At 44.5% G+C, this 25,874-nt stretch overlaps 1 protein-coding gene across 1 annotated transcript in view; it reads left to right on the top strand.

Moving 5' to 3' along the window:
• Nucleotides 1–13,491: 13,491 nt before the first annotated feature.
• Nucleotides 13,492–25,874, top strand: part of LOC310771224 (uncharacterized protein) — a gene marked incomplete at its 3' end in the record, with an annotated part of 28,558 nt that continues 16,175 nt past the window's right edge. The window contains exons 1-9 of the mRNA XM_083663881.1: nucleotides 13,492–13,606; nucleotides 13,783–13,889; nucleotides 16,831–16,933; nucleotides 18,027–18,103; nucleotides 18,274–18,380; nucleotides 18,887–18,963; nucleotides 19,171–19,318; nucleotides 22,098–22,315; nucleotides 23,973–24,175. Coding sequence (XP_083520007.1) covers nucleotides 19,278–19,318; nucleotides 22,098–22,315; nucleotides 23,973–24,175 — 462 coding nt within the window. The remainder of the gene's footprint in view (nucleotides 13,607–13,782; nucleotides 13,890–16,830; nucleotides 16,934–18,026; nucleotides 18,104–18,273; nucleotides 18,381–18,886; nucleotides 18,964–19,170; nucleotides 19,319–22,097; nucleotides 22,316–23,972; nucleotides 24,176–25,874) is intronic.

The following is a 25,874-nucleotide window of genomic DNA, read 5'->3' on the forward strand; positions in this document are numbered from 1 at the left end:
GGATCAGGAGAAGGTGGAGGAAGGTAGGACCGGAAAAGAGGAGAGGAGGAGGAGGTGGGAATGGAGAGGAGGCAGCAGGGATGTTGATGGCTCACAGACCTTAGATTTGTCATGTTTTTAGAGCGGTCATGAGTGGCAATCAGTCCCCAAGAAAAATGTATATTGATTGTTTATTAACTGGTCCCTGACCTTCTATCATTTCACGAAAGTGGCCCTCGGGCAAAGCAAGTTGAGTATCCCTGCTGTAAGCCCTATTTCTCCCCCACAGGTGATTATGATACGCTGAACTTTGGTGACCATGACCAACCACAGCAGCAGCCAGGTGCTGAGGTTTGAGTGGCCACCTGCAGGACCCCAAGTGTCCTTTTCTCCACAGGTAAAACATGGATGGAAGCAGGGCTAACAGAACTCAACTCTGGTCTTTGTCTTCAGACCTGATTTTGAAACTCTTGCTCTTGTGTCTCGGACTGTTTTTATTGCACAAGGTTTTAAATTAGACTCTAATAAGACAGAATAATGAACCCTCTCTCCTCCTACAGGTGGGGCACCTGCACGCTGGCTGCTCTAAGGAAGTGACCGTCACCTTCTCCTCCAATCATCCGGCGACACTGACCGGCCAGCCAATGAGGTGTAAGCTTAGCCAGGTGGAGTTCCAGCAGCCGCTGGAGCAGGTGGCCGACTGGGATGACCGACAGCGGACGGTGCGATGGCTGACCGCTTCACAGCAGGCGGCAGGAGCGCAACCACAGCAACCTGCCAAGAATAAGGTTGGAACACGTTGGAAGGACATGCTGAAGCACCCTGTTAAGAATTCACAAATATGATGTCAATTTGAATACATGTATGTGTATATATATATATACATATATACATATATAATATATGTATGTGTGCACACAGGTGATCAAGACGGATCCTGAGCCAGGATGCTCCGTGGTTGAAGGCTGTCAGAGGGAGCTGGAATTGCGTGTCAGTGCAGTTTGTGACTACGCCAAGTTCTGCTGCGACACCGACTCCATCCATTTCAAAGACACCATGCTTTACCAGACCAGGCTCTACCAGTGAGTCTCTGTCTTGTTGTGTTCCATTAAACCAAATGAAACAAAACTGTAGATCGTCAAACACCTGCAGGAACATTATGGTCAATCGACTGTGTTTGTGTGCAGACTGCAGTTAGTGAATCAGGGCAGTGTGAAGCTGGAGTACTCCTGGCAAGTCCTCATGGATCCAAACAGCCACAGCGTTAACCAGGACCAAAGAGGTACTACCGTCTACCGCCCGAAAATGTAATACAATTTGCATTTAACTTGATTTAAAAAAAAAATCTAATAAAACCCAATAATGTAATACGATGCCCTGACTGATATTGTCATACCATTTGAGCGGTAATGTAATATCTTTCAATACAATAACACCCAATAATGTCATAAGTTGACCAATAATGTCATAAAATGTCCTGAATGCTGTTATAACATTTGTACCTAAATACATTGGATATGAAATGAAAGAATGCCTAATTAGGTTATAGTGCAGACTTTGTGCACCATATGGTCACAAACTCAGGGACATGCAACTACATCCTGGTCTTATTGAGAGCATGATTGACTCAAGTTAAATGGTAATTTTATTACATTTTCAGGCATGATTACATTTCTGATCAATTATTACATTAATGGGTGCTACAGGGCTTCTCAGTCATATAATCATTTGCCCAAAATATCAACATTAATTCTTCATCAAGCTATCTGAGTATATAATTGCTTGCTGTACCATTAAGTAACAGAATTCTCAATGTATCTGACCAATTTACATTTTAATGTTTTTAAATGGAGGTAAAAACTGTGTGTGCGTCTGTCCCGTTCAGATGTGAGCCCCACCTCTAGGCCTGGCAGCAGGTCAGCGGGGGAGGTGACCGCAGCGCGTCCCTCCAGCGCTCTGGCCAGTGTGATTTCTCTACTGATGGGGAACCCTGAGCTGCCGCCCTTCAGCGTGGAGCCCAGCCTAGGAGCTATGGAGCCTGGTGCCATGCAGACCTTCAGCATTCGTTTTTCGCCTCTGGAGGTGGCTAGCTTCCAGGGCAGACTAGTCTGCAGGTAAATGTGCGGTAGTCGTTAGTAATAAACACATTGTCGACCACACATGAGGCAGTCACCCTTTGGGACAATGGGTCTTGTTTTTAACACTCATTCTTATTGCTTTTATGTTTGTTCATTTCCTCTATAGAGAGGCAAAGTGAACGTCACTTCCTGCTTCAGCCCTGTACCAGAGATTTTCATCCACCATTTATTTTCCCATAGACATTTTGTAAAATGCTTATGTCTATGGGAAAATAAATTGCGGAAGAAAATCTCTGGTACACTGCTGAAGCAGGAAGTAACGTTCACTTTGCCTCTATTGTCTTGTTCATTGTATGGAGGAGTGTTTCTTGACAATGATAATCAAGATCGATCAAACTATCCATCTATCTATCTATCTATCTATCGATCTCTCTATCTCTCTATGTATCTGTCATCATGCATACCTGTGATTGTATTTCCTGTGTGTTTTGTTGTGTCCATTTATTCCAGTATCCCCAACCTGCAGGATGGGGACGACGCCCCCTGTCTGTCAGTGTGTGGCTTCGACCTGGACGACTCAGACTACATCAGTGATAACCGCTGCCCCCCCGAGCTCAGGGGCTCCTCCCTGGACCCCAACACATGGGTCATAGAGTTCAGCTCTGTTGGCTTCACCACACCGGCCACCAGGTACACAATCACACCTGAGAGGATTCACATTCGATTTAGGCTCTGAGATCCAGGCTTGAACACGTCAGCATTCAATGTCCATGATGTGAATGCATAGCAGTAGATCATGTTTAGGCTCAGTGTGTCTGTAGTGTCCATGATGTGAATGCATAGCAGTAGATCATGTTTAGGCTCAGTGTGTCTGTAGGACTCCATGATGTGAATGCATAGCAGTAGATCATGTTTAGGCTCAGTGTGCCTGTAGGACTTTGAACATGATGTGTGAATGCATAGCAGTAGATCATGTTTAGGCTCAGTGTGTCTGTAGTGTCCATGATGTGAATGCATAGCAGTAGATCATGTTTAGGCTCAGTGTGTCTGTAGTGTCCATGATGTGAATGCATAGCAGTAGATCATGTTTAGGCTCAGTGTGTCTGTAGTGTCCATGATGTGAATGCATAGCAGTAGATCATGTTTAGGCTCAGTGTGTCTGTAGGACTCCATGATGTGAATGCATAGCAGTAGATCATGTTTAGGCTCAGTGTGTCTGTAGGACTTTGAACATGATGTGAATGCATAGCAGTAGATCATGTTTAGGCTCAGTGTGTCTGTAGGACTTTGAACATGATGTGAATGCATAGCAGTAGATCATGTTTAGGCTCAGTGTGTCTGTAGGACTTTGAACATGATGTGAATGCATAGCAGTAGATCATGTTTAGGCTCAGTGTGTCTGTAGGACTTTGAAGGGAATACATCAGATCGGCAATTAGGCCCCGCCCCCTTTTATTAGGCCCCACCCCCTTTTAGGGGGAAAACACAAGCCTCTCCCCGTTGACTTCATTGTAAAATAGCACTAACAAAAAAAAAATAGAAAAATAACAGAATCAATCTGGTTTATCAATGACCCCAAAACATCATGACATGATAATATATTACAACTCGTCTGGTCATAGAATGGACAAGATACACCGGAAATATGACTTTGACCCATCTAAAATCATGTGACTCATGTCACATATTTACATTAGCCTACAGTAGGGCATTCACGACTAGTGAATTTTACTAGTCGACTAGTCTGAGTTTTTTCTCCCCCCAATAAAAACGCTCAACTCACGTCAAAAGGTCTCAAATACAACCAGGCAGCAGCAGGGCTATTGAGATGCAGGCATAACTAGTTAATGTAGTAGACCTTTTCTGACCAAGCTTGATTCCCAAAGCATTTGGCAATACATTTGTATAAAACGGCATGGCTGATGGCTGTTTTCTCTAACGTTATACGTTTATAATCCTGTGTTGTCTGTCCATTCCTCAGACGTTTCAGCGTGCTGAACCCCACCAGTAAGGCCTACTCTTTCCAGTGGAGGTGTGAAGACTCAGGCCCCAGCCCGTTCCACTGCCTCACCCCGTGTGGTCGCATCATGCCGGGGAAGAAGGTGGAGGTGAGCCTGGAGGCTGACAGCTGTGATGATGCTGAAGATCTAATCTAGAATCCCACTGAGCTGAAGCAATGAAATAGCCTTCACGTGGAGGCAGCTAGGGCAGCCCTCTCTTCCTCTCCCTCTCAATTGTACTTTGCCACTTCCCCCTGCTGTCCCGGTCGTTGCTCCACCTCCTCTGCTCATCTGGGGAGAGCCGTACGGTAGACTAGCACTGGCTTCCCACCCACAGACACGGCCAATTGTGTCTGTAGAATGTCTGACCAAGCCGGAAGTACTGTACCGCTGTGACGGGAATTGAACCCAGGTCTCTGCGGTGGTACAGTGGGCGAGTGTGTTTACCTCTACACCACCCATACGGTTTGTCTGTGTTTGTGTCTAGATGTGTTTGGAGTACGTAGCGGAGCAGCTGGGTGTGGTGGAGTCCTTCTGGAACTTCATGATTGAGACACTGTCATTGTCTGTTCCCTTCTTATGGGTGGGCACCTCTAGAGAACCGCTCGTCTACCTGGACAGAGCCCGCCTCGACCTGGGAGAACTGCTTGTTGGTGTGGACGGACACACACACACACACACACGTACAGAAAGGCTCTATTGTGAATTAATCATTATTAATTATTATTATTATTATGCATAACTGTTTTTGCCCCGTTGGGAAATGAAAATGCAAGACGGTTTTGCTGAATATTCGTGTGGGAATTCAGTTTTCCACATGTGAAGCTTAGTCATCGGATGCAGTGAGACATTCTCACATTCTGGTGTACCAATTTTGTGCAAACAAAACAACAAACAAACAAAAAGAGAGAGAGGGAATAAGCGTTTATGATCTGAGAGATCCATAGAAAGTACAGTAAAAATAGGAGAAAGTGTTGGTTGCATCCTATTCTGGAAAGGAAGACGGACATGTTTATAGGCTCATCCATCACTATGGCAACAACTATCACACTGACAGATAATGTGGCCAATGATTGATAGACACTCATCATATCATAGACACATAGATCATAGACACTCCTCCTGAATGCATGCTTGCTTATACTTGTGTGTGTTTCATGTGTGTGTGTCTGTGCTTGTGTGTGTGTGTCTGTGTGTGTTTCATGTGTGTGTGTGTGTGTGTCTGCTCGTGTGTGTCTGCTCCACAGGTCGTCGAGTAGAGCAGACAGTCTATGTGGTGAATGGAGAGGAGGAGCCTTACCACTTCTCTGTCCTGCAGTCGTCTCTCCACTGTGAAGACCAGCAGCACAGCCTGGCAGTGCAGCCCATGACTGGCACAGTGGCACCCAAAGACAGGTCCATGGCACTAATACACACACACGCACACAGACAGACACACACACATATACACACACTCACTCTCACACACACACACACACACTCACTCACGCACACACGCACGCACGCACAGACAGACAGACAGACAGACACACACACACACACACAAATACACACAGTGTAACTAAACATGCTTTTGTGGTGTATAAAAAATAAAATATATATACAATATATTTACGTATCATTTATACCGGTACATTTAGCCTGGGTGGTTAAAGCAAATGTAAAAGCTTTCATGAACCAGCTATCAGTTGAACTGCTATTGTAGATGACGTACATGTGTGATGATAGCAGACAGATCTGTCAACAGGTTGCCATGTAGAGTAGTGATGTATCTTGCTGTCTGCTGTGAACTCTTGGATGCAGGGTGTCATTGTAGAGTGATGTATCTTGCTGTCTGCTGTGAACTCTTGGATGCAGGGTGTCATTGTAGAGTGATGTATCTTGCTGTCTGCTGTGAACTCTTGGATGCAGGGTGTCATTGTAGAGTGATGTATCTTGTCGTCTGCTGTGAACTCTTGGATGCAGGGTGTCACTGTCAGTGTCCTTGACACTGAGCCAGGAGGGCCCTGTGGGCTTCAGGTTGCTGCTGAGGGTGAAGGGGAAGTCAGAGGTGCTCACTCTCACGGTCAAGGCCGACGGCTACAGCATGAGCACCTGTGTCCAGCTGGAGGAGGACACAGGCCTCAGAGAGATCAGCCCCAACCACCTAGACACACTGGACTTCAGAAAGGTTAACACACACGCACACACACACACACATGCACGCACACAGACAGACACACACGCACGCACACGCACGCACACACACACACACACCTTTCTGTGTGAAGTTTTAAACATGTGTCTTATGTGTCTGTATATATACACTAGGTGGGGCTTTCACAGCAATCCACCTTTAGGCTGGTTTCACACCGACGACCCAAGCCTTGCCTATGCCTTGCCTTTACCCACGCTTTTTAATAGGCGTCCGTTTTAGTCAACGAGGCTGTGTACACCGGGCGCCTGAGCGTGAACCCTGCGTGTACCCACGCCTTGCCTATGCCTTGCCGATTTTATCGAATAGGCGTGAGTTCTATTTTGAAGCCGACAAGGCGCGTGCAGGCAGACTTCTTCTGTCAAGCCATGAAAGAAAAACGCACAATATCCGTCGGAAATGGAAAAGTCAACTGAATTTCAAAATAAAATGGAGTTACTACAACATGTTGAGCAGAGAGACAGAGAGATTGACGGGTGGCTATCACGTGGGGCTTTCTCCCCGTCGGCAAACAAATCTTCATGAGAGAGATGTAACGATAACCGGTTTTAATGATAACCATGATAAAATTCCTTATGATACCGTACCGTTTCAAATTTTCATTATCGATAAAACCGTGGTACCGTGATTACAGTGTGTTGAAAAACATGGTAAATACTGTCCATTATCAACCAAAGTTGGCAACCTTCTCCCAGATGCAAATGTGCAGCCTTGGAGAAATGATTTAAGTGAGTTTATCAATCCTTTTTGGGTCCGAGTTTTCAATATAAAACGTCGTAAAATGATTTCAGTGAGTCTCGATAATGACGATAACCGTGATAGTTTTGGTCACGATAATCGTGATGTGAAATTTTCATACCGTTACATCTCTAGTGTGCAATACAACATAACAGCAAAAAGACATAGGACAATTGGGCAGTGTTAAAACTAGACATTAGGTGATTAAAAAGTAGGGGTGTCACAATATATCGTCCCACGAAATTTCGCGATAGTAAAACGTCACGATATGTATCGTTGAGATGAAATCTCATATCGTGAATTTTTTTTTTTTTTTTCCAAAAATAGACAAAGAAACGTCTTTGTTTGTTGAAGTTCAATGTGTGGAAAGTAGTTCAGTTGAACAAGTCTCTGAAGAGACACATGAGAAGTTATACAGGAGAGAAACCATTCAATTGAGTTTCTGGCAAAACTGTTTACTTGACAGGAAAAACTGAAGATGCATAAAAAATAGACTAAGAAAAGTCTTGTTGTTTGAGTTTGAAGAAAAACTGAAGATGCATAATGAGAATTTATACTGCTGAGAAACCTTTTAGTTCAAAGTAAATCTAAGTGACGGTGTAACTCATTCTATTTCAAGATAAGCATTATCTCCAATCTCATGTTTTTTCTAGTTGTTATTGTAATAACAATTTCCCACAACAGCATGTTTTGTATTTGTGCATTTCAAATAAAATACTACTTTTCCAGTCATATATTGTCATTATTCAAGTTAAAAAAAATATTGTTAAAATCGTATCGTATCGTATCGTTATCGTGAACCCAGTATCGTGATACGTATCGTATCGTGAACTGAGTGTATCGTGACACCCCTATTAAGAAGACAAGACAGTACAACAGTACAGCAGTTTACCTTGAGTTGGGAGGTTGGCTTTAGCTAGTGTGTACGGTAATTATGTGACATGTATGATGTCAAGTGGCATTTGTTAAGCACCAACTTCTCACTGCCCGTGCCTCGGTAACAGTGGTGGAGCCCCACAGTGCTGCCTACTGCCGCATCGTCGACCACTTCGGCCCAGAGATCCTGCTGGAGAGCGGGGAGATCGACAGGCAGAAGCTGGGGCAGCTCATCTTCGCCAGTGAGGAAAAGAGGAAGCTGCTGAACTCCATCACTCACCCAGAGATCCACAAAGCCATGCTCAAAGAGATCCTCCTCTACTTCCTCAGAGGTGAGGGAGGAATCAGGCTTACATGGCTCAGTTACAGGTTGACTTGGGGGGGATTAGCTCACTGTGAGGCCATCAGATTTTAGGCTGTTCTTCACAAAGCTTCCTAAGTAGGGATGGGGCCGATCCAATATCGGTATCGGGTGCCGATACCGACATAATTCACGGATCGGAATCGGATCAGAATTTATATATATATATATATTTTTTTTTTTTTTGCAATTCCAGCACGGGCCCATGTATAATACTATCCTTCTTTGCCTTGTATATTTTCTTTATTTTGTCTGCTTTTTGCAAGGTAGGCCTATATTTAAAAAAAAATCTTTAATTGGCCAAATCTTTGCCTATGCTGTATATTCAAGAAAAATATCGGTATCGGAATAATATCGGTATCGGCAGATATCCAAATTCAGGTATCGGAATCGGATCGGAAGTGAAAAATGTGGATCGGTGCATCCCTATTCCTAAGCATAAGAATTGCTCTTAAATTAAAAACAGGAACAACATTCCCAAGTCTATAACATTTTAAGAGGTGGAGAGTAGTAGGTGGTTGGTATACATTTGATCTTTGGTGGTCAGCTTTTTAAACTATCACAGTTCTTGTTAATCCAAACAAGTCTTTATTGGTTAGAATTAGAAATGTTGTATTCAAACCCACAATCTGCAAATGGATGGTAATGATAGTAAAACATAGATGGGTGTTACATTACATTTAAATTATGTTTCAGCTTATTATTGCCTTCAAGGCCAAAATAAACCACTGCTTTATGGTTATATTTCTAGCTACATAGCTACAATGAAAAATAAATCACTTATTCCTGTAACAGCCCCCTCACACTCTACTGCAACAGAAACCCAGGGGCATACGTGAGTCGAGTCTTTGAAAACGATGATAAATGTCACAACTTGTACTGACTTCATGCCTGGCTGCACGTGACCGCTCGTGTCAAAAATAGGCCAGACGCAGAAACGCTCGCTGCAGGGCAGGAGCCGCCCGCCCCGTGCCACGCCACAGCCGGTGTGGTCCCACCCCGTGCCACGCCACGGCCGGTGTGGTCCCACCCCGTGCCACGCCACGGCCGGTGTGGTCCCACCCCGTGCCACGCCACGGCCGGTGTGGTCCCACCCCGTGCCACGCCACGGCCGGTGTGGTCCGTCTACTCCGTTAACAAGGACGCCGAAATTAAACTATCCACATGCTTCCATTTCCAGTGTGTTTGCACCGTTAGAAGGTAGTGTGTCTTTGTGGGGGGGAAATGTTCCTTTCCAAATAGAACCTTTTCTAAATAGAACTCATCTATTGACAGAAAACTTTTCTTTCTGTCTAGATAACATATTATGTAGGCAGCTGTGGCTCAGGAGGTAGAGCGGGTCGTCCACTAATCAGAAGGTTGGTGGTTCCATCCCCGGCTCCTCCAGTCCACACGTCGAAGTGTCCTTGTGCAAGGCACTGAACCCCAAATTGCTCCCGATGGCTGTGCCAGCACCCTGCATGGTAGCTTGCCGCCACTGGTGTATGAATGTGTGTGTGAATGGGGTGAATGTAGGCATGCGTTGAGTAGGGTTGAATTAGTTTGGAGTCTGCTATACTGTAGGTTGGAGGCTTTAGCTGATGTGGCCTCCAGAAGCATCCTACGTGAGGGGATCCAGGACCGTCCTCACGTGATCAAAGACGTCCCATAAACACGAGACCGGACAGACGTGACAAAGCAAAGCAAAATGAGACAGACACTAATATTAACTGTCCACAGGTGATGTGGTTGTGCGTACCAGACTGACCTCTCGAGGGCCGAGGCAGACGCCATTTTAAGTACGCCTATGGCAGCCCCGTATGGACAAAAAGGCACCATACGGACAAAGAGGTGATATAGAGGTATAAAGGGTGCCTCTATATCCTTCTAAATGAGCAGAGCAGATCAAAAGATGAACAGCCACAACAAATAGACATAAATATTGATCATATCTACATGCGAAAGGGGGATGACTGTAACACTACGAAACTGTGATATATGAACAATATTAAAGCCCCATTCAGTAAGTTTCCAACTGCGCCCTCTGCGTGCATTAGTATCGATAACGATATCGCTGTTCAAAGTCAACAAAACACAGCGCCAGAAAGCTCTATGTACATGTTGTGACATCGGGTGAAACATCATTTTCGTAGCAAATCCGAATCGAGTTACTTCCTCGTTTTCATGAGCACAGCGCTTCCGCTGTACAGCGCATGCTTCTCTTTTTTCTTTTTTCTTGCTACGGGACGTGACAGACAAACTGCTTAGTCCCAGTGCTGGCCAATGGAGGGCGGTGTGGGATAAATAAAGACGAGGGTCTCCCTATTAAAAGTCAATCTACCATGTCCTGTGAATAAAAAGCTGTTATATTTCAGTAAAAAATGTCAAAAATCTTACTGATTGGGGCTTTAACCAATTTTCTGGGATATTATCTCTCCTCAGAGTCACCTGTTTGAGAGCATCCAGGAGGGCCAAGTATGAGTTTCCAGACAAGGACTGGGCTCACATCTCAGAGGGAGCCAAAGACCTCATATCCAAGCTGCTGGTCCGGGATGCCACTCTGCGTCTCAGTGCTGCTCAGGTCCTCCAGCACCCCTGGGTGCAGGGGGTAGGTGTCTTCTAAACTTGTATTTACACATGACTACTGGTACTCTAATTCATCCAGTGGCATTTATTAGTAATACAATTAGGAGTTTATTTCACAGTCTTTATTTTGTGGTTATTTAAAAGTTAAAGTGTACATGAAGAACCCATGCTGGTGTTTTCATTTCCCCAGAATGCTCCAGAGAGAGATCTTCCAACTCCTCATTTTCTCCAAAGGTAAAAGCAGATAGCTTTGAAAACTGTCAAATTCATCTCTAAAGCCCTTTAAACAATTGTCAGTGCTTGTGCAAAGTGCTTTACAGAGCAACAAAGGACATTGATAAATACATTTTAATTAATTAAATTAAATTAATTAATACATAATACATAAATAATTGTATTACCGTACTTTCTGAAGACTGGACAATGTGTGGTGCGTTTATACTATTACATTATACTTTTATACCTCTCAAACCTTTTCTGTTGCTCTGCACAGCCCAGCTTTATTTTCCAACTTTTCTCAAAAGTTTCACAATCTAGGCCGTCCGGGTAGTGTAGCGGTAGATTCCCTGCCTACCAACATGAGGGTCGCAGGTTCGCGCCCCCGGGTTACCGTCGGGTGTCGGGCAATGGGTCTGCGGGTGGGAAGCCAGATTAAGGGTATGTGTCCTGAAGCGGCTGGCATGTCTTGGAGGAAGCATGGAGCTAGTCTACGGCTCTCCCCAGATTGGCAGAGGGTGGAGCAGTGACCCTGGGCAGCAGGGGGAAATTGGCCAAGTACAAATGGAGGGGAAATCTGAAAAAAAGTTTCACAATCTAAGCTTTTACTCTGAAGGCAAAATCGCTCTACTTCCTGTCTCACCCTGGTTAACTCCTACAGTAGGTAACTTGACGCAGCAAAATCGCACCACTTCCTGTCTAGTCCTGAGCAGGAAAGCTAACTTTTACTTGGCCCCACATGTTCTTTTGGGCATGAAGTGTCCTAAATGAGAGCATTCAACCGTGTGTGTGTGTGTGTGTGTGTGTGTGTGTGTGTGTGTGTGTGTGTGTGTGTGTGTGTGTGTGTGTGAGAGAGAGAGTTCTCCCGTTCTGGAGTCCCCAAAACTGTTTGTCTTCATACTCCAAACGGACAGTAGGCGTTTTCGGACCAGAAGAGTTAGTTAAAGACAGGCATCCATGATCTTACAGATGCTCTTCTCCCTTCTCTCTCCTGACAGGAACAGCAGCACCAAAGACTTGACCCAGTTCGCTGCGCACGCTATCGCCTTCAACCGGCAGCTGTCCCAGCACGAGGAGCAGCAGGAGGAGGTGGAAGCCCTGGTCTGCTCCATGAGGCTCCAGCACGACGAGAAGCAGGAGGAGGTGGGAGCCCTGGTCTGCTCCATGAGGCTCTCTCCTCCCTCCAACTCCAGGCTGGCCCGCAGTAGGGCCATGTCCAGCGCCCTGCGAGGAGGAGCCATGGAGGAACTCACCCCCTGACTGACTCAACCCCCCACTTAAGGCTTGGGTGAACGTCCTCCCGTCTTTGTCGTCCCACTGACAAGTCGCTCTATTGTTCATTCTTAAAGGAGAATTCCTGTTTTTTACACCCCAGACCTTATTTCCAGCTTAAAATATGTTTTACTCGCCCAAATAACTTTGGTTTCATTCTGATCTCCCTAGAAGATATTCAGATCCAAGTAGAGTCCTGGAACTGGCCAAAACAGGCGTAAATGGGGCATATGTCGTTCACACTGTAAATAACATATTTTCTGTCACCTCGCAGTTGGTTGTTATATAATTATGGGAACATGAATTAGCTATGTAATGAACCTCAGATGTGCTTATGTTCTTCTTCTGTGGTTTTCTCTTCTTATTCTGTTACCAAACAGAAGCGCTTCTCGCTTCTTCTCATGAAGCACACCCGGGGCAGGTCAGAGTTCACTCCGTCTGTTGTGTTTTGTAGCGTAGCAGCCTATCTTAGCATAGAGATATGATCTGATTTCAAGATTATGGACGATTCAATTAAATTGCTGCTTGTATGGAATAAGGCCATATATCGATTACAAACAGCAGCGGGAGATAAAGCGGGAGATGTTATCTATGTGACGGACACTCGGACAGCAAACAGAGCAGGCTGTCGGCAGCACGGGAGGTTCGTTACATAGCTACTTCATGTTCTCATAATGATAAGTCACCCCTTGGCCCTTAACCCTCCGTTTTGCATGTTCACGTGGAGGGTGTCCCGATTGTTTTTTGCATCAGATTATTTATATACTATAAGAAAGAGAGTTGGAGAAAGAAAAAAAGGTGCAAAATCTTAATGGGTGCGTTTTTATTATTAATTTAAATATCCAGCATTATATAAGAATTTAAATCTCCTACCACTGCCAATACCAACATTCAGCTAGGGAAAGCAAAATACAAATAAAGCAAGACACTATCTGTCTGCTGCACTTGCCCCCAAATCACTAAATATCCCCCCCCTGCCTGGAAGTAAAATTTCAACAGAGATGATGCTAGACTGGGTTTTTGACGATAACACACCCAAACAGCTGGATAATGTTTACTACCCTCGTCTTTTCACCCATGTTCACATAGTCCTACCTGATGAGGTGGGTCGGGGCATTATTGACAGATGATGAAGTCGTGTGAACTAGCTTGTTCCCCTCCCCCCCGAACAGGCGCCCCAACTGACCAGAGGAGGTGCTAGTGCAGCGACCAGGACTCATACGCCGCTGGCTTCCCACCGATAGACACGGGCAATTGTGTCTGTAGGAACGTCTTGAGCACGCCGAAAATACCGCTGCCCGGGAATTGAACCCGGGTCTCCGTGGTGGTAGGCGAGTGCTTATTATACCTCTACACTACCCAGACCCACCCTGTCAATGAAATGTTTAACTTTAACAAATCACCAGCTTACTGGGGACCCCCTGATGGTCCCCAGACCCCATGTTGAGTCGACAACCACTCGTTAGGTTCTATCTTACTAATTGCATTATTATGCTTCTCAAGGTGGATATGGTGAATCCCATGAAGAATAAGAAGTGCAACCACCACTATGATGAAGCAGCCATCCTGGCCCTCATCAAAGCAAGACACACCCAGAAGAAGAAATGCGGGTAAAACACACTCCCTCTGCAGACCGCTAGAAAGTCCACTCAGCTTTTTCCACCACTAAACAACTGGGCGGGCCGGTGTGGGACCAGAACTTAACCTTAACTCACATTTTCTTCATTATAGCGCTTTGATGTTTCAGACAAATGAAGTTTGGCTGCCTCCTAGAGGAAAACAGATGAAATTGTGCCACCTGGCCAGTTGTTGTGAAGGAAACGTGCTTATTGTCTTGGCCTTGGTTAAGCTGTGTTCACACCGAGATATTTATTTTTCTCTCTGTCGCTCGATTCAACCCTTTGGAATCGCTCTGTCGCTCTGTTTAAATCGCTCGTCAACAGGCACAATAATTGACGGACATGTGGGGGCTATAACGTTACGCAATGTCATGATGTTTGTCCACTACGAGGCCGAGCCACCGTAGTTGTTTACAAGCTAAGCCTATCAGCGTGCTCCTAATGCGAGCTCTATACCGGTAGTACAGACTTCACTTCATGTCAGCTGTCAGCCTGTCAATCAGCTGTCAATGCAGTTTGTTGCCACACAATAAACCAGCGGTTTGTTCCAAGCCAGTGTGATCCTTGACTCACTCTCACACGGCAGCCAATCAGCGTTGAACAGCGAGCGACTGATGCCAGCGTAATTTCGCTCGAGTTGGGATATTTCATCTCGGGCGTATTTTCGCCCTATCGTTCTGTCTCTGTCGCTCGGACGCCCAGCGATTTTTCTCCCGGGCGAATATACGCTCAATCGCTCGTTTGCATTGACTTTGTATGTAAACTCGATGCCAGCGAAAAATTTTAATAGGTCGGTGTGAACGCAGCTTTAGCAGTTTGTTTTCAAAGACACAAACTCTGGACGTTTTAATTTTGGGTAAAGCCAGAGGGTTTTTATATGGCTTACGCCAGCTCTGGGAGTATAAAGTGCTTTGAATGTGAGACGTTAAACGGTCTGGTTAAACGCAGGTAGACGCGTCTACTTACTTATTCTTCAGACGGATTTGCGTCTACTCACTTCTAAATCTCCTTTGATGCAAATCCATTCAAGTTTTTTTTCTCTTTTGGGACTAAAGTCTCTGCCGGGCAGCCGGGCAGATTGAGATTCCACCAGGAAACGTTGCATTACGACAGCGAGATGAGGCGGACGTAGCGGACGTAGCCTGTCTAGTGAATACTTGTGTCCACCAGAGGCGTCCCCGAAGCGGCTCTCCGCTCTGCTCCACAAATCAGCCTGTGTATTTTAGCTTCTCTCAAGAGTCACGTCAAGCAGCACAGAGCAGATCAAGCTGGGCAGGAATTCACGAGAATAATAAAATAAAACATCCTGTCGATTTTCCCCCCATTGGGGGGTGCCAATTTAGCCTGCTTTCTATAATAATGCATCCCTCAATTACTTGAATGCTTCCATTATTTTGGCAGCTACTTGGGTTCAAATTAACTTAGTGAGTTGGTTTGAAATTTGTGTATCAATGAACTAAATTCAGTAATGTTCAGGTTATGGTAGTCTAATTGTTCTCATTGTTACATTGTAGCCTTTAACTCAATCAAAATGTTGTTTTTGTAGACACCAATAATGACTGCCCAGCAAATGTAGTTGAAACTAGTAAGTATAGTTAAAGCAGGACTAAACCCCCAAACACCTTTTTCAGCTTTTAACCAATATATATGGCTTTTGGGGTGGTATGTGAAGGATTCTGGTCAAAATCTCCACATCTGTGACCAATCTGTTAAAATTGTACAAACCCCTATCATTTCAGCAGCATAAGTTCCCTCTATGGGTTCAAACCTGCTTTTTTTTGTGCCCTCAAATGAATGGGCGATTTGGTACATCGTGACGTCACGGTGGTATTTGCGCGTGCCCCACTCATGTGAAAATGTGTTTTTTCCCCCCATGTGATTATTACTGTAGTTAATGCGGCGCGAGCCCTTTAAGAGCAATGTGGCACGTTGGACAACAGCGGGATGGTGTACACAGCATTAATTATAGCCTCCTTCACCGCCTCGGCCGGCATCTTCTTTGAAAAGTTGAAACAAATCTCGGAACGCCTCCTCTCGAGACCTCGACTCTGATTGGCTAAACGGACAGTGACTATCCGACCATCCGACCATCCGATACGTCTATCCAGAAAAAGTTCATCCCTCTTCAACTTTCTGTCCATCAAAACGTATGCAAATCTTCTGGATACGTACGCTTCTGAGTACTCCACGGACAGTCGGACAGCTGTCATTGAAAATGAATGGAAGTGAACAGAGAAATGAACGCACACGGACAGACACCACGGATCAGTGTGGCCAAGGCCTAATGTAACGCTACGCTGTGTCCGTTGCATTGTTTTTGAGATGACCTGGAACATAGTTGTTAGTTGTGAGCTAATAACGTTAGTTGTGTGGCAATAAAACGACACTGAATTACCAGTTTGATATAACGGTCAACCGAGTCACACTCTTTCCATGAAGCCCACCAGCTTTAATAATATCTGTTGGCTAGTTGTTGATATTTAAAGTCCCTGGAAACCAGAAATATTTCTTTATTATTTAGCATTTTGAGTTCATCACATCACAGGACCCTATGTTAATAAGCCACCAGCCAAATTTGAACGATGATGAACGTCGCAAAGTATATAAATTTAGGTTTGACAGTCATGGCAAAAGTCATGAGAATCAATTAGTTTTTAGAGTGTATTTTCTCCCGCGGACTGTGTGGGCGTGTCAGGCTGTCTTGAGAAATCTGATGTAGTTACCGTAGTTCATTTGTTGACTGAATGTTTCTCAGAATGCGATTATCATGCTGCTGACTAACCCTGGTTTTAGTGCTGTGACTCACATATATGTGGACATGTTCCTATAAGTGCCTTTTATAGTTTCACTGTGCTTATGTGTTGATCTATATCTGATGGAGAAAAGTTGATTTTCACATTAATTATAATTAAATATTTTTTTACATTGCCAGGTTGCAAACCAACAAGTGAACTCCTACAACTCATCAGTTCAACTGGAAAATGGCAGCCATGCTAATTAACGTGGCCATGGGCCTGAAGTCACTTCACAGCTGGGTAAGTGGGTCACTCACATCACTAACCTGTTATTTTACGAGCTATTATTATATGACTCTCTTTCAAGAGTCATATAAAAAAGGTATCGAACACTCTAAAATTCAATCTCTGCAATTTTAGGCAGATTAGAGCATCTCTGACTGACAGTGCGGCTCTAACCTTTCTCCATTCAATGATTTTTGCACATATAGACTACTGCCTCACTGGTCCTTCACAGGAGTAACCACCTTGAAGCCCGTCGAGTCTCTATATAAAAAGGCCCTGCAAATTTTAGATAAGAAACCTATCTTACCATCATTGCAATATACTTCTAAAGTACAAGCTCCTCAGCTTTGACAATTATAAAAAATTTAAAATTGCCTGTATGATTTATAAAATCCTTCATGGGCTAGCACCACCTCCTTTAGAATGCTTTATCAAACGGAGAGCTACCCAGAACACCACGCGAAGCTCGTCGAGAGGTGACTGTGAACTACCTCTGAGACGGTCCTCTGTCGGACAAAATGTTTTGTCCTACAGGGGTAGCAAACTGTGGAATAGCCTACCAATGTCAGTCAGAGAGAGTAGCAGTTTTCACACCTTTAAGGGGCTGTTAAAGTCATGGCTCAGATCAAATCAAAACTGCGACCATATCTAAACCCTTTTGTTTCATGTGTTGTTTTTGTATATATATATCCTTGTAAGTCCTATGTCTACCTTGGTCAATGTCCCTAATGTTTCCTGTTTTTGTTTTATTTGTATTACATACCGGAATTGAAGGTCTGTATGTGCCCACTTGAATTGCAAAGTTAAATGCCTCCTTCATGTATATGTATGTCTCCTCTCCTTTTTACCCTATGTGTATGTATGTGTCACCTACATTGCACCCCTGTCAGTTGCCCTATGTATGCACTAATTTTTCTATTTCTTCTTTTTAAACTTTTTTGTACCTCACCTGTCGAGGGACTACGGATGGAAATTAGCTAAGGCTATAATCCGGCACATTTACATGCAAATGTTCATTAATGTTGCACTGTCCCTGAAATAAATAAATAAAAAATTACCTACCTGTCTTTAGACTAAATGTCATGACTTTGTTTCAATCTTTTTACAGTTAACAAACAAGCCAGAGCTCCCAGCCCACCGCCCAGCGACATGGTTCTGTGAAACAGTGCCTTCTCCTTCAACCAGGTATAATTCTGGACTTGATCTGAAAGCTTGTGTGATTTATCAAATGTCTTCAAAGGGCGTAATGTAGGGCTAGCATTTGAATCCAGAGGTAAATTAGTATTTGGGACAGCCCTACAGTTGGAACAATATTTGGCATTAAAATGTAATACTTTAATTTGCCTTCATTCCAGTGGCAGCTGGTCTCCTCTCCATGACCTTCTGCTCATGACCGATGCCTGCAGCAACTGGCGGATGGAGCAGGATGTGGCCGTGCTGACCAAGCAGCTGGAACAGCAAGGTAGAGCATGAAGAAGCACACATGAATTTGAATGAGTTTTCATAAACTGTTAAACTCCACCTACCTCCCCCCCATAGAGACACTGCGGAGCGTGCCATCATTCAGAAACCACGCCCAAAACGGGGGAAAACACAATCTCCCCTCCAATCCTGGCATTCCTCCTATGTCGCGTGCATGGTCGGGTGTTGCACAAAAATATTGTATATGCGGAAGATGAACACTCCAACTTACTTCATTGACAGCAACATCCACATTTTTCTTCTTGCCAATTCTCAATGGCTTCCTTGTTTTCCTTGGGAGTACAAAAAAATGTTAACTGGCGATTTTTTTTTACATTTGTTGTCTGCGCAGCCCACCACACAACAGCTTTTAGCTATGTTTAATTCAAGGAAAATGACACTGGTGTGTGGAAATGAACTGTGCTTTTCCCCCGTGATGGGCGTGGCCTATTTCATACTGTACATTTACTGTTTCTCATCTCACTCTGTAACCATCTATCTATACAGACTGAGAACATCCAGTTGAAACGCAGTCTGGAGAAGCTGAAAGGACAGCGTGAGGAACAGGAGCTAGAGATCAACAGGTAAGCACCTAAGGACTCAAAACACTTGAAGGGAATGTGAGTCTCTCTTCTTTTTTCATTTCTTTTCATGAGTGCTGGTTGTACGACAAGAGACCATTTCTCATTTGTGACTCAGAAAAAACGACAGGACTTCTGATGAAGCTGTTTTTATTCATTCATGTATAAATTGCCTGACCCACAGTTTCACTGCTCGCCTGTCTCTTTTAGGTTGACAACACGCCTGAAGGAGGAGAGAATCCACTACTTTGACCTCTGCAGTGAGCAGGGGGCGAAGGAGTGGATGCTGACCCAAGAGCTCATCTCCAAAATCAAGGATGAGAAACATCAGCGGGAGATCCAGGACTTGTAGAACCAGGTGGGGAAGCACTGTATGCTATTGTGTGCTGGGGCAGCAGGCTGAAGGCAGCGGACGCCAACAGACTCAACAAACTGATCCGTAAGGCCAGGGACATTGTGGGGCTGGATCTGGGCTCTCTGACTGCGGTGTCAGAGAAGAGAACGTTGTCCAGGCTACGCTCCATCATGAGCAACGACTCACACCCACTCCACGGCGTGCTAGTCAAACACAGGAGTACGTTCAGTGAGAGACTGATTCCACCTAGATGCAATACGGAGAGGCACAGGAAATCATTCCTGCCTGTGGCCATTGGTCTATTTAATGCCTCTCTTAAAAGAGCACCTCGGAGACGCTCAGTCAAGGACAGTCTGTTGAAAGGCCAGGAGCCCCTGAGCCCCTGATATAAGAGTCATGAAACAGCTTCCCAGTGTCAATTCCTTTTCTCACCCCTCCCTCATGCCCTTATAGCCAATCCAAGATTCAAGATTCAAGATTTGTATTGTCACTCCAGTCCGTAGTACAAGTATCACGTGTGAAATTCTTGTGCTGTAGACTCCGTTACAACATAGTGCAAAATAGCAGGGCATATGAGTGCAAAAACAACAAGAGACACAACAAGCAATAAAACAAGCCAAAAAACAGTGACATATTCACTGCACATAGGTGCAAATAGTATAGACATAATTTAAACATAATTATTATAATGTTTAATAATTAAACATTCTGTTTGCACAGGTGCAAATAGCATAGACCTAATTAGAATTAAACATACGTAATGGTAGCAGCTGCAGTACAGCTACTACATGATTGTTGGGAGTTTATTTGTGTATGTTAAGGAGTCTCGTGGCCTGCGGGAAGAAACTGTCCCTCAAGCGATTTGTGCGTGCTTTTGGGACAGTGTATCTCCTCCCTGAGGGTAACAGGGAGAACATGTGGTTCACATGTGGGGGTGGTTTGTGTCCTTGATGGTCTTCAGGGACCTCCTGAGGCAATCCAATATTGCTGTAGAGGTGGAATGATGAGCAGCTGTAGTGCCTTATGCAACTTGGATGACATTAGTTTTTCGGCCTCTGCATCTTTGACATGATAGTAGAAGTGGTTACCAGACTGGGGTGGGGACATCTCTCTCTGGCTGTCGTGTGTGTTTTCCTGATCAGAATGTATCTTTGACATGATAGTAGAAGTGGTTACCAGACTGGGATGGGGACATCTCTCTCTGGCTGTCGTGTGTGTTTTCCTGATCAGAATGTATCTTTGACATGATGGAGAAGTGGTTACCAGACTGGGATGGGGACATCTCTCTCTGGCTGTCGTGTGTGTTTTCCTGATCAGAATGCATCTTTGACATGATAGTAGAAGTGGTTACCAGACTGGGATGGGGACGTCTCTCTCTGGCTGTCGTGTGTGTTTTCCTGATCAGAATGCATCTTTGACATGATAGTAGAAGTGGTTACCAGACTGGGATGGGGACGTCTCTCTCTGGCTGTCGTGTGTGTTTTCTGATCAGAATGCATCTTTGACATGATGGAGAAGTGGTTACCAGACTGGGATGGGGATGTCTCTCTCTGGCTGTCGTGTGTGTTTTCTGATCAGAATGCATCTTTGACATGATGGAGAAGTGGTTACCAGACTGGGATGGGGACGTCTCTCTCTGGCTGTCGTGTGTGTTTTCTGATCAGAATGCATCTTTGACATGATAGTAGAAGTGGTTACCAGACTGGGATGGGGACGTCTCTCTCTGGCTGTCGTGTGTGTTTTCTGATCAGAATGCATCTTTGACATGATAGTAGAAGTGGTTACCAGACTGGGATGGGGACGTCTCTCTCTGGCTGTCGTGTGTGTTTTCTGATCAGAATGCATCTTTGACATGATGGAGAAGTGGTTACCAGACTGGGATGGGGACGTCTCTCTCTGGCTGTCGTGTGTGTTTTCCTGATCAGAATGCATCTTTGACATGATAGTAGAAGTGGTTACCAGACTGGGATGGGGACGTCTCTCTCTGGCTGTCGTGTGTGTTTTCTGATCAGAATGGAACTTAGGCTGGAAATTGGAGCAATTTGTTATGCAGTAACCTCTGACATCACTGTTCCCCTTTGTTGCTGGAGAAGAGTTGAAAATGCTATTTTGTTCAGATTGCCTGTTCCAGTGTGTTCCAGGCCAACGGCGCCCCCGCCAGGCCAGAAAAAAGATTGATTTTTTTTCCTGCTTTCCCCAAAATTTCAATAAACCTTTATGGCATATTATTACAATACAACAATGCTGGTGTTGACAGTGTTGACAGTAATAGAAGATGCCAAATCATTAAAAACAATAAGCATTTTGCTTTTAGGAGCATTGTGCCAGCGTGCAGCGCTGTTCCAAAACGTGTCAACGTGTGTCGTTGCCTGGGAAACGCACATCCCATAATACAACTGTTCGCATCGCATCCCATAATAGTATGATGATACTTGGGATGCCATTGCGTACATGGATGCGAACAGGTTAGCTAAAAGTTTAGTGTTGCCAGTGAGGGCCCCCATCGTTGCGGTCGGGGTACATTTCGAAATCCCTCCAGGCCTGAAATTTTTCTAGGGGAAACACTGCTGTTCCCATATTATTCTCAGAAGCAATAATCAGTGATTTGATAATGTTTGCTTTTATACTAAGACCATCAAAGCTAGATTCAGAAAGAAGAGCGAACATTTTCTGAGGAGTTAGGAAACTATTCAAATCTCATAAAACAATCAAATGTTCACTCACTTTATTATCCATTCAACTGATGCAAAAGGCATTAGCATCTTGTCCCTTGTCCTTACAGGTTGATAGCATGCGGGGCAGTGATGCGACCCTACGTGGAGGCCAAGATATCCCACAAGTCCCACACCACCATCAAGTACTTCCTGAAGATGTGGAGCAGCGTCAGCGAGACGCTCATCTTCAACTTCCTGGGCGTGGCCACGGTGGACGGACAGCACTCCTGGAACTGGACCTTCGTCACGGTCACTGTCATCCTGTGTCTGGTGGCACGGGTCATAGGTCAGCTCTACTGTAGTGCTTTCCAAACGTTCTGAACGTATATGTGATGGCAGGCGGGGGTGTGTTAAGATATACATTCAAACGGAAACATGATGTCATGGTGGACTGCCGTTGATAATCTATGCACAAGTCAAGTGAATAGCTTCTTATGAAACACGTTTGTCACAAAGTTCACTATAGAGCAAGTACTGTACATAATATGTTAAGCAATGAGCAGAGCATATATATATATATATATATATATATATATATATACATATATATACACCAGAGGGTTAGGGTAGCGGAGCGGTGATAATTACCGCTCCTCGCTCCCAGAGCGGTCCTTTCCACCCGCTCCAGCGCTCACGGCCGCTCCAGACCGCTCCCCGCTCGATACAGATTTCACCCGCTCGCACTCACCGCTCCACTCCGCTCAAAAGAATAAGAGAGATAAAAAGGCCAGGGTGTTTTAATTTGCATTTAAACGCGTTTCGGCATATGTGCCTTCATCAGAGCAGAGCATGCTCTGATGAAGGCACATATGCCGAAACGCGTTGACCCTCAATAAAAAAAGAAAGTGGAAATCTGAAGTCTTGCATCTCAATTTTTGGCGTGCTGCTACCGTCACTCTTGTAGTGATTTTTTTGATGATATACTGTCTGTCTGTGACTTCATTGGTTGTTGCCAAGAGTCACGAGCTCATCACAAGATACTGCCACACACATCATGTGATGGGAGAGCTTGTGATGGAAAACCGTTTTTAAGTTGTAGCGGTCAGTGGGTTTGTGGTCACTTCAGTGCCTACGGAGCCATCTCACATAGAGTAGCTTATTAAAACACACAATCAGAGAGAAAAGTCATTTGACTTTTATTAGGGCTAATTCATAAAACTCTGCAGTGACAGAACAGCAGCACGCAAAATCTGCACCACGGTAATTTACCCCGATTCATAAAATTATGAATTATGATTGTGAATACCATGATGGATCCACATTAGTTATTAGTCAGCTGCAACACAGGTGATCACAGCCAATCACAACCAACATGTTAATTAAGCTTGACATATGCAACAGTCTGCCTCTGAGTCTGTATCTGTCAATGGGCAGCAGAGACATGTTAGAATGGCAGATGATGTTGGGCATGGTAAACCAAATGTTTATGATGTCACTGACTGAGATTATGAATTGGTCAGTGGTGATCATCACCTGATGAAGACCTATCAATGCTCTGTAAGATAAATATATAGGAGCATTGGTGGCAGCAGCCTTCTCTTTAGGCTACTTTATCTCTGCTACACTCCAGCACCTGCTAAAACGTTTATGTGACGTGTATGGTCATCTTCTCTTTTTCAAAATGATAATTTTCATTAGTTAACGTTCATTTTTACAATAGACCGTGACCAAAATGGGTGGAAGAATGGAGAAAACGGGTCATGCAAAATTTGCAAATCGCTTCCCAATATTTCGCATTTTGAAGCACCCTACCGTGACGGTATCTGCCCCTAACGTTACTCTAAACCTGCCAGTAAGTTTTATGATACAGCCCCATTCTATGGCCCTAAATGGTCAACTCTGGCAACTAAATAGGCAAAAAAAATAGCAAATATTACAGTATTTGACCCAAATCTGTTACACACACACTCAAACCCAGTTTCTCATGACATTGTCCTTCCCAGGTGTGGTTGCTCTGGTCTACGTTATCAACAAGTTCCACATCGTCAAGCTGACCACCAAGGACCAGTTCATTATAGCCTACGGTGGCCTGCGAGGAGCCATCGCCTTCTCCCTGTGCTACCTGCTGGACAAGGACCATTTCCCCATGAGAGACATGTTCCTCACCGCCATCATCACCGTCATCTTCTTCACTGTCTTTGTCCAGGTACTGGGACACCATCTTGTCTGTTCTGTTCCCCACTCAACAGACTGTGTTGTCACATCGTTAGCCGTTAGCTGTTAGCCGCGTTAATATAAGAGCCCGACCCGTCACCCGTGACGTAAACACATACATGCAGGCAGGCTACATACACAGTCACTCGCAAAGGTTTATTACAGCTGAGAGGCTAAGTAAGGGACGCTAATGTTATCTCTCTGACTCGTTTGCTCCAATACACCCTTTTCACGGGGGCCATTTTGTGTCAAAAAGGCAGGGTAAAGACAGGGGCAAGCATAACACTAATGAGGGTTTCCAACTTCCATGATTCACCCGTTTACACAACTTCTTTGCGGGTTATCTGCCCCGGTGTACAACTGATTCAGCTCAGTCTGTCAGGAGGTGTGAGGTGATGCGCTTCATCAGATGGCCTCTAAGTTTACACCAACCGCAAAGATCATCTCATATCATACGAGGGAGTCCTGTTCAGTCTGTCTCGTGGTGTTGCCTAGTTGAAGGATTTGCCTAATAAGATTCAAGATTATTTCAAGATTTCAAGATTATTTTAATTTGTCCCGAGGGAAATTTGTCTTGGACATACAGGCTGCCACATAGGTACACAGTGCCATAACAAAAACAACAACAAAAAACAATAGTGCATAGCACACCAGTGCCGACATGTGCAAACACACAACCAAAGTGCAAACATCAATAATTTACAGTACAATCAACAATACATTACCTATGACCTGAGTTTAGGAGACTGACTGATATGGGGATGAAAGAGTATTTGTATCTGTTGAGGTGTCTTTTTTTGTTCTTGATTGGGACTCTGTAACGCCTGCCAGATGGAAGCAGTTCGTATTCTGAATACAAGACATGAGAGGGGTCAGCAATGATCTTCCTAGCTTGTCTTATGAGTGATTTTGATAGCGAGGATGATATGCCATTCACCTTGGTGACAAGAGGATACAATTATGAACCAGAGAGAATACAGAAGAGGAACTTTTGCAGAGAGTGAAGTGAACAGGCAGAGAGATGCGCCTCCTGTCTAAATGCCTGGGTGCCCTGGCTGCAGACCTTTTTCACCATTCCCAGGATAAATTGTGGAAAACGTCCCAGACCAGAGAGGCCAGGTGACTTGTTGTCTCTAAAGTAAGTCAGTGTTTTATCTCTCTTCTAAGCCTTCCTGTTTTGTAAACCGCGGCTCTGTGCTCTGTGCAGGCTTTTAGCGGAGGAATACGGTAGTTGTACGGTTGGGAGAAAAAGCAGTGCCGAATGAAACTGCTGTTTTGCGGAAAAGTAAAGTGCTGAAAATTGTCAAAATAGAGCGTGCATGTACACGGATATCGATTTGTTTAGGTGGGCGTTGTTTTAGGTGGCTAAATTACGTTTTTTTGTTTAGTTGTTGACCCCCAGGACTTAGAGAGAAAAAGCTGGTGATGCTGCTGCTCTGGGTGCCGGATCTCGTTCGACGCTGCGCCCCGCTTCAAGAACACTGTACCTAATTAAGTTAGTGTATCTGACTAGCTGATACTTGTTAAATACTTGATAAATGTTTTAACATTGCATGATATTCAGTATAATCTCAGATATCCGGCAAGAAAAAAAATATTAATTTCACTAAACTTCCTGAAATTCCAATTCACTTCCAATGTTTCATTGGAATTGATTGATTGATTGATTGAATTGACCCCAATGCTGTTGC

The sequence above is a fragment of the Poromitra crassiceps genome, assembly GCF_964638095.1.
Source record: "Poromitra crassiceps genome assembly, contig: HAP1_SCAFFOLD_444, whole genome shotgun sequence".
Classification (NCBI taxonomy): Eukaryota; Metazoa; Chordata; class Actinopteri; order Beryciformes; family Melamphaidae; genus Poromitra; species Poromitra crassiceps.